At 42.0% G+C, this 9,409-nt stretch overlaps 1 protein-coding gene across 1 annotated transcript in view; it reads left to right on the top strand.

The window, feature by feature from the left end:
- The window catches only part of MYH15 (myosin heavy chain 15), a 138,391-nt gene extending 129,517 nt beyond the window's left edge, over nt 1-8,874 (top strand). Inside the window, exons 39-41 of the mRNA XM_037063352.1 lie at nt 5,245-5,340; nt 6,270-6,404; nt 8,776-8,874. Of these exons, the coding sequence (XP_036919247.1) occupies nt 5,245-5,340; nt 6,270-6,404; nt 8,776-8,790 (246 nt within the window). The 3' untranslated portion in view covers nt 8,791-8,874. The remainder of the gene's footprint in view (nt 1-5,244; nt 5,341-6,269; nt 6,405-8,775) is intronic.
- Nucleotides 8,875-9,409: the final 535 nt, after the last annotated feature.

The raw sequence follows: 9,409 nt of genomic DNA, 5'->3' as shown, positions 1-9,409 counted from the left end.
TTTCTTCCTTTTTCTCCCTTGCTGCCTTTAGGATTCTCTCTTTGTCTTGGAGTTTTGCCATTTTAATGATGATGTGTCTTGCAGTAGGCCTCTTTGGGTTCCACCTGCCTGGGACTCTCTGCGATTCCTGGATTCGTGTGACTTTCTCTCTCCTCAACTTAGGAAAATTTTCCGTTATTACTCTTTCAAGTAGGTTTTCTATCCCTTGTTCTTGTTCTTCTCCTTATGGTATTCCTATTATTCAGATATTATTATTTTTCATATTGTCTTGCATTTCTCTTAGACTCTCCTCATTTTTTCTGATTCTCTTTTCCATTACCTGGTCCGTCTGGGAGATTCTTTCCACCCTGTCTTCGAACTCGCTTATGCGGTCTTCTGCCTCATCAATCCTACTATTCATACCTTCTACTGTGTTCTTCAGTTCAGAAATTGTATTCTTCATTTCCTCTTGGCCTTTGCTGATGGTTTCTATTTCCTTTTTCATGTTGGTATAGTTTGCGGAGAGTTCATTGTAGCTCCCCTGTAGTTTCTGGTAGCTTGTTGTCAGCTCTTTGAATTTCCTGATAACCAGTGCTTTGAATTCAATATCTGATAGTTGACTTGCCTCTATTTCATCTAACATTCTTTCTGAGACTTCCTCCTTTTCTTTCATTTGGGGATTGTTTCTTTGTCTTCCCATTGTTTGTGATGCTCTTCTTGTTGGCCTCAGCTTCTTAAATTGATCTGTTCTGGTTCCCTGAGTTTATGGTGTGAACTTCTGTGGTAGGGTAACTGTGAAATTCAGTGGTGCAGTCTCCTGTAGGTATCTTGGTGTTCTCCGCTTCCACTACTCCTCTGGTTGGTTTCCACCTAGTCAAACCTTTTCTTCTGGTCTCACTAGCTGCAGCAGCCTGAGGGGCTATTAGTGTGGCCTTTGTTGTGCCTCGGTGAGCTCAACTGGTCTCGCCAGTGCCCCCCCAAGATCCAGACTGGTGCTGCTCTCCCGTGCCCTACTGAGAGCGGATTTTCTCCCAGGTTTTCCAGCCCTGGTCTGGCATGAGGGTGTGTGCTCTCAGCCAGGCTTTCCTGTTCTCATAGGCTTGGGTGCAGACCTTTCCCTGTGCTGTGGCTGAACACACAGGGAAACTCACAATTCTCCCAAACCAACAGCCACAGCCTGACTCTCTGTGTTTCCCTGTCTGCGCCGGCTGAGTAGGGATGGAGCTGGTCTGCGCCAGGTGAGTAGGGATGGAGCTCACAACTGACTCACTTCTAGAGGCCCTGCCAACAGCCCGAGACTCCCTGAGACTGTTGGAGGGCAGGCACAGGCACCGCAAAGCAGGGAATGCTCGGGCATCTCTCAGTTCTCCCAAGCCGGCAACCTGACTCCACGGGTTATCAGAGCTTTCTGGTTTGCTTCTGAATGCTCACTCCCCTCTCTGCCACTACTGGCAGACCGATCTCTTATGGTGTTTTCCAATCTGTGCCCTGCCAGATAGGGGGGTGCCGGTGACCAGTTCTCTCCCAGAGTCGGTGTTGCCCACCCTCAGCTCTCGGAGACCAGGGCACGGCCTGGTGGAGGGCCTGCCGCCTCCTCTACGCTGCTCCCTCGTACCTTGTTGATCCGAGGTCGTCTCCTCTCCTCAACCTCTGGTCATTCAGTGTCCGCTACACTCTCTGGAGTCCTCCCTTCTTATATGCTGGGTCCCCATTGGGCATCTGCTGTGCTCCTCTGAAGATCAGCCAGGTCCTTCTCCGGTGCGTGGAAGGAAGCGAAATCCTTTGTCCTACTCCGCCGCCATCTTCTCTTCAGAGAATATATTTTTCTATTCCTTCAATTTTAATCTCTGTGTTCTTATATCCAAGGTGAATCTCTTGTAAACAGCAGCTAGAAGGGTTTTGTATTTTATTCATTCATCTACTTTATGTCTTTTGATTAGATAACTTAGTCAATTTACATTAAAAGTAATTATTCATAGGTATGTACTTATTGACACTTTATTAATTGTTTTCTGGCTGTTTTGCTATTCCTTTGTTCCTTTTTTCCCTCTTGCTTTTACTGTTTGTGATTTCATTATTTTCTGTGGTGGTTTGCTTAGATTCTTTTTGTCTTTTGTGTATCTACTGTAGTTGTTTGCTTTGTTTGTTACCATGAGTCTTGCATAAACAACCTTTATTTATAATAGTCTATTTTAAGTTGATAACAACATTTTAATTCATTTTTAAGCTCTACAGTTTTACTCTTCTCACCGGCACTTTGTTTTTGATACCACACTTTACATTTTATTATCTTGTCTATTTAATAACAAATTTTGTAGTTACAGTTTTTACTATTTTTGTCTTTTAACTTTTATAGGTGATTTACTCCCCACCATTACATTAGGTTATTCTGCACTTAACTATTTACCTTTACCAAAGCTATATTTTCATGTTTTCTTGTTTGTAATTAATGCCCTTTCATTTCATCTTAAAGAAATCTTTTTAATGTTTCTTGTAAGGCTGGTCTAGTGATGCTGAATTTTATCAGCTTTTGCTTGTCTAAAACTATTTGTCTTTCCTTCAATTCTGAGGGACAACTTTCCAGGTAGAGTATTCTGTGCTGGCAGGGTTCTTTTTTCTTTTACCACTTTGAGTGTATTGTGCCATTCCTTTCTGGCCTGGAAAGTTGCTGCTGAAAAGTCTGCTGTAAATCTTATGGGAGGCAGCACTTATGTGTAAAGAGTTGTTTTTCTCTTGCTGCTTTTAAGATTTTCTTCTTGTCTTTAACTTTTTACAATTTAACTATAATGTGTCTTAGGTTCATCTTATTTTGAATTCTTTGGGCTTCCTGCATCTGGATGTTTATTTCCTTCCCCAGGTTAGGGAACTTTTCAGCTGTTATTTCTTCAGTGAGTTTTCTGCCCCCTTTCTCTTTCTCTTCTTCTTCTAGGACCTCTGTAATGAAAATGTTGGTCTGCTTGATGTTGTGTTATAAGTCCCTTACGCTATCTTCACTCTTATTACTTTTGCTTCTCTGATGGGATGAATTCCACTGCCCTCTCTTTGAGTAAATGGACCCTTTCTTCTTCTTCACCTAGGCTGTTGTTGAGCTCCTCTATTGTATTTTTCAATTTAGTTATTATATTATCCATCTCTGTATTTTCTGTTTAGTGCTTTATTATATTTCCTCTTTGTTGGAATTTTTACTTTTTCATGAATGTTCTCCTGAAATTGATGAGCATGGTATGGTTGTTATTTTGAACTCTCTATCATATAAATCATTGACCTTCATTTGTTTTAATAAAGTTTATTTTGTTCTTTCATGTGGAATATGTTCCTTTGTCATTTCATTTTCCTTGACTTTGTTTCTATGCATTAAATAAAACAGCTGTCTCTCTTAGTCTTGAATAAGTGGTGTCATGTAGATGATTCTTCTCATTCAACCTTGTCCTAGCTCCTGATTGTCTCCACAACCTTGGTGATCGTCTAAGCAGTAGTCACTGTTCTTCATGGCTCCCTGTAGTTGAAGGTGTGCACACCTGTCAGGATGCCAAAGGGGAGGATCTCGGTCAGTGCCTCGATGCAGGTTGATTGGAAGCTAGACCTTCAGGAAGGAGATTTTTAAAGATGACAAGATAGCTCTTTAGGAGTAAAAATGGGAGATAGGCATTTCTGTCTTTTTCCTCTGATTGAGTCTTGGGGTGGTAGCCAGTTACATACTGGTTTTTTTTCTGTTTGATATCGTCTCAATGAACCCATGAACACAAACCTTGTGGCTACCAGAGCCAGGCTATCAAGGGATATGTGCTCTGCACAGCAGCCAGAGACACCAGGGCACCCATACTTCTTTCTCAGAGATACCAGCTGCTTGAAGCAAGGCAGTTGGAGATCCTGAAGATGGCACCCAGCAGGCAGCCTCCTCATCTTTGGAGAGGATTGAAGCTGGCCCCTTGATGTTTGTTAAATTATAAGACTGCCCCTCAGGCTATAGCTATTAAGATAAGCAAATAGGCCTTTTTTAAAAAAGTATATAATTCAGTGGCTTATATTGTATTCACAGATGTATGGATAGGTTACCACATTCAATTTTAGAACATTTTCTTACCCCCAAAAGAAACTCCACACCCTTTAGCCATCACCTCAAATCCTCATCTTCCTCCTGGTGCTATGCAACCAATAATCTATGTATTTGTCTCCATGTATTTCCTTCTATTTCAAGCTTATGCTCTAACATACTGAGTTTCTAACAAGTCACAGAATGCGATCTATTTTCTCTTGATACTCTGACTTAGAATTTTCTCTTCCTTCTGCAAATAGGCCTCTTTCAATGCAAGACTGGGTGTCTCTGTCTGCTGCCTTGGTGCTGTGTTGTGGAGGGATATTGGCTAAACTTACAGAGGAGGGAGCTGTGGGGAAATAGCAGATGAATCTGGTTGCTGTGGTAGGGGTTTTGGAGGGCAGTGGAGGGTATTTGCAGAGACAATGAAAGCCATCCAAGAAATCGATGTTGATGAAATAGGTAAGGTAGAGCCAGGAAAAAAACTGAACAACAGGGGTAGGTCTTGTGATTAAGTCAGCATCACAATCACTAGCAGGTTGAGATACTTTCTTCTTTGGGGAAGTTTAATGGGCCCAATGTGGAGATACTCTAGTTCAAAGGTTATGGGAAAGAGGGGGCAGGTAGAGCCTTATCTACCTGCTTGTCTGTCCCCTCCTTTCTCCTCCAAGTACCCAGAGGCTCCATGGAGCACAGCTGAGAAACACCATCTCACTAGATTTCCTTTCTCTAGCTCAAGTTTGGATTGCATGATAGCAATGGGAATGGACAATGACATCCCCGTAGCTTATGGAATTTTCCTGTCTCTGCTAATGTACACACCAGAACTCTAGAAAACCACCTTTCCTATTCCATTCGCAAAAGTCAAGGGCCAATTAGAAAGTTCAAAGGAAGATTTGGCTTGATAGGTGGGAGAGAGGTGACTGAAAAACCCGTTAGTGGGATAGGAGGACTGATGATCAAATTGAAACCAGTGGCTTTAACTTCCATTTTAGCAATGGCTGCAACTTCTGTTGTGGATCAGGAGTAATAACTGTCATTCCTCAGAGATGCGTTTACTCATTTCTCAGAACTTGGGACAAGTAGAGTTAAACTGATATTCAAGTCATAATTCTAATGTGGTATTTTAACAAAGTTTTCTTACCCTTTATTTGCTCATTTGAGGCTACTCCCAATGCAGACTGTCAGATTCTTCAAATCACCTTCATATATATACCTATGCATTTCAGGCAGAGGAAGACAAGAAAAATCTGAGCAGGATGCAGTCTCTGATGGATAATCTTCAGCTAAAAGTGCAAAGTTACAAGCAGCAAATTGAGGCAGCGGTAAGTGCCTGAGGCAGTTGCAGCCTCATGGATTTCCCAACCATTGCTTTTGATTAATGGAGACGTGTGGTCCTGAGCTAGGTGTGCAGCTTGTTAGAAAGAAGCAGCTCAGCTTACAGTCTGTTCTTTTTTTGCAAGCCAGAATCATCACCCATAGTAAAGTTTTATGCTACTTTTCCCTCTGGGAAGCCAGAGCTCTCTCCCTCAATGTTGTGATTATACCTAAACATGTACATTGCAAGAAATGAGCCATGTAAGAGCATGGCATCTAGTAGAGATGGCACGTTTTTTGGTTAGGTAATCATCCTGGAGCCTTCCTCACCCTAAAATTTTGAGTAAGCATGAAGGCAACTCACAGTCCTTTTCTGATGAACCTGGACATGACTGTGCACAAAAAGATACTTGATATGTATCTGCCAATGTTGGGTTAGTATGCATAGCTACATGGAATGTAATTGAGAAGTGCTGTATAAACTGGCTTATACCTAATAATATCTCTTTTGGGGTTTCAAATTGATTATTTACATGGTTTGGGCTAAAACACTGTTATATCTATTACGCATTCACCTGTGTAACTGTAAAGGCCAGCCCCCTCTGCCCAGCTTAGAATAAGATATTGAACTAATGACAAAACAAACAATCATGGTTATTCTAGCACATACCAACTCTGAGAGAGCTGTTCTACACCCAGTATGTGGAAAGTGCCGACCGTGTTCTACACTTGCAGGGAGAAACAGTTATAAAAATAGATCTTGTGCCTGCTGGAAAGTCTGAATCCCTATATGTCATTCCGAAATATGCTATCCCATTTAATATGCAGAAGTTTAGATTCCTTTCACACATTTTCAGCTTTCTTATGTCAGAGCAGAAAAAGTATGACTATGTAGGCACAGGAATTTCTTTTTTTTTTCCATTTTTTATTTTTATAGGAAGCACAAGCCAATCAATATCTTTCCAAGTACAAGAAGCAGCAACGTGAGTTGAACGAAGCTAAAGAAAGGGCAGAGACAGCAGAATCGCAAGTCAATAAACTCAAGATTAAAGCAAAAGAGTTTGGGCAAAAGGTACGTCAGATGGTCAACTCTTAAAACATGTGTATTTAGGGCTCACAGCCTCGCATGGACCAGTATTATAAGACATTTCCTCTTTTTCTCTTTAAATGCTTTTAAAAAACAGTAATATCAGAAATAAAATCTAATAAAACCCTCCATATTTATTAAATTCTACTTGTCCAGGTAGTAGAAAGTGCTAAGCATTTGAGCGGGATGAAGACTGTATTTATACTTCTCAAATGCTTAATTCTAGGTTAACTTGCTGGCTCTGAGAGCCAGAGCCTAAATTCATTTGTATAGAATAGTCAGGAGCCCAGGGAGCAAAGATGGTTTAAAAAGCACAGATGGATCTGCTTGAAATTCCAGGTGGACTGTGCGTCTGGTGGATGAGTGCGTAACTTTGTGCCAAGTCAGTATGGAGACCCGGGGGCTCAGGTTTAAAATGGAGGCAGTGGAGAACAATTGCAAGGGTTCTGCTTTCTAGCTTCCTGCTCTAAATCACAGAGAAAGAAACTTTCTACATCTCTGTGGTCCATAAAACTGCCCTAATTTTCCTGGCAAAGTGGTAGAGTGACAAAGAACATTAAACAGTAGCCTTGGTGGGGTCAATGTCATGGTCCTTCCGGGTTGCTCTGGCAGAACACCAGAGACTGGGGCTTCTCGTATTTCTCATAGTCTGGAGTCTGGGAGTTCAGGACCTGGTGCTGGCGGGTTCAGCATCTGATGAAGCCCCTTCTTAGATGGTGCTCTTCTCACGGGAACCTCACATGGTGTAAAATGGGGAAGAAGCTCTCCGGGGCCTTTTTTTTACTAAAAACTTATTTTTATTTTTATTGTTGTTCAATTATAGTTGTCCTAATTTTTTCCCATTGCTCTCCCCTTTACCACCCATTCTAGTTCCATCCACTAATACCATTTACAAGGGTGCCAATTTCATGACCTAATCACTTCCCAAAAGCCCCACCCAATACTATCTCCATAGATGTTAGGATTTCAGCATATCAATTGGGGGGGGGGGAACACAAACATTCAGACTATAGCAGATACTGTAGTTTCAGCTTCCTTATGGATTTTCCCAGGAATGAACAAATAATTTTTAAAATGAGATCTGGCTCTGGGAGAAGATAATTAAAAGATATTGACTATTCTTCATAGCATGCCTGTAAAGCACTTGGCACAATGCCTAGCACAGACAGGCACCATCATTTCATTTTTTAAAATTTGGCATATTCCAGGTCCTCTTTTTTATTATAAATGAATTACTCATAACACCACAAAATAAGTATATATGGTTGCCAGTAGTAAATACTACCTTAAGGGGGGGGGCGGTCCAAAGAACTTCTTTGGAAGGAGGGACTAAAAGTTGGTGTGGTGACTATATTTGGATCTAAATCTGAGAAGTGTGAGTCATTGGCAAACTACAGAGATTTCTTTTTTTCTTTTATCCTCACCCAAGGGCATTGGTTCATTGCTTTTAGAGAGGGAGAGAAAGAAAGAAACACTGATGTGAGAAAGAAACATCAATTGGCTGCCTTCTCATGGGCGTCCTGACTGGAAATCAAACCCATGACCTTTAGGTTTACAGGACGACACTCCAACCAACTCAGCCACCCTGGTCAGGGCCAGAGATCTCTCACTGGTGCTAGCATAGTGGTCTCAGGGATAAGGCCTAGGTGGAGAGGTCTGGTTAAGTGGTGTGAACTCGGGCCTCAATTTGAGAAGGTTATGGCATTGGATTTGAGGTCTTCTATGCAGAGCCTGCCCGGCAACCCCATATCATGAATTGTTTAGGGAAATGCCTCACATGGGCTGCAATTGCACTCAGCTGCAGGAGGTTGAAGGGCCTCCAAAACAGATGTAAAGTATTAGACTTGGTCACAGTTATTTTCAACAAAGAGTAAAATGAGCAAAGCAGAAATTTGTTCTTCCGAGAGGCCAAAGATGAATAGGAAAAGTGTTCTTGGCAGTGCAATGACTAATTGTTTTCCATTCACAGAAGGAAAGCCTGGAAACCTTTCAACCATCATAAAGCAGGGGAAAAGGTTTTCTGATAGAATTGTGTGTTGGGGCTGGGGAGCAAATTGGTGATATGGCTGTAGAGATGTGCCCTCGTGTGGCGCCTTCTGTAAAGGGCTTTGCCTTTGCTGGCAAGGCAAGGCGGGTGGAAAATCGAGTGACCGAGCCTGCCCTTGGGCTGAGTTACTGGTGGGTGTCTGCTTTCTCTGATGCAGATAATTGTCCAGTTCCCTGCTTCCCTCTGAAGCTAATGAAGAGTTGGCTGGGGCCTGCTCACCTCTGGAAAGGACTGGGCTTGGTTCTGGGCCTGTGTTCCACTGAGGAAAATCACAGGAATCTCAAAGAACACACTGATACTGTTTTCCAGGTTCGGGAAGAATAAGCAGTCTTGCTTAAGAAAGACAGTGGCTGGAGAGGTGCACGTTTCCACTTGATGGCCAAAAAGTTAAGTTGCATTTGAAACAAACATTTATTTTTTTTTCAATTTTTTTATTTAATTATTTTTCAAGTATAGTTTTCTGTCTATTACTCCCATCCCATCCCACCCCCCATCCTCCCCCCTCCCTCCCATTTCCACCCTTCTCAGTTGTTGTCCATGTATCCTTTATATAGGTTCCTCTAAATCCCTCCCTTATTTCCCCTGAAATTCCCTCCCCTCTCCCCTCTGGTCACTGTCAGCCTGTTCTCTATTTCAGTGTCTTTGGTTATATTTTGCTTGCTTGTTTGCTTTGTTGTTTAGCTTCCTGTTAGAGGTGAGATCATATGGTATTTGTCCTTCAACACCTGGCTTATTTCACTCAGCATAATGCTTTCCAGTTCCATCCATGTTGTTGCAAAAGGTAGGAGCTCCTTCTTTCTTTCTGCAGCATAAAATTCCATTGTGTATATGTACCATAGTTTTTTGATCCATTCATTTACTGACGGGCACCTAGGTTGCTTCCAACTCTTGGCTATTGTAAATTGTGCTGCTATGAACATTGGGGTGCATAGGTTCTTTGGGA

The sequence above is a fragment of the Sturnira hondurensis genome, unplaced genomic scaffold, assembly GCF_014824575.4.
Source record: "Sturnira hondurensis isolate 20B ecotype Veracruz unplaced genomic scaffold, ASM1482457v3 Scaffold0014432, whole genome shotgun sequence".
NCBI classification, from domain to species: Eukaryota; Metazoa; Chordata; class Mammalia; order Chiroptera; family Phyllostomidae; genus Sturnira; species Sturnira hondurensis.
Note: the sequence above shows the minus strand (reverse complement) of the source record. Positions and strands in the feature narration are given on the sequence as shown.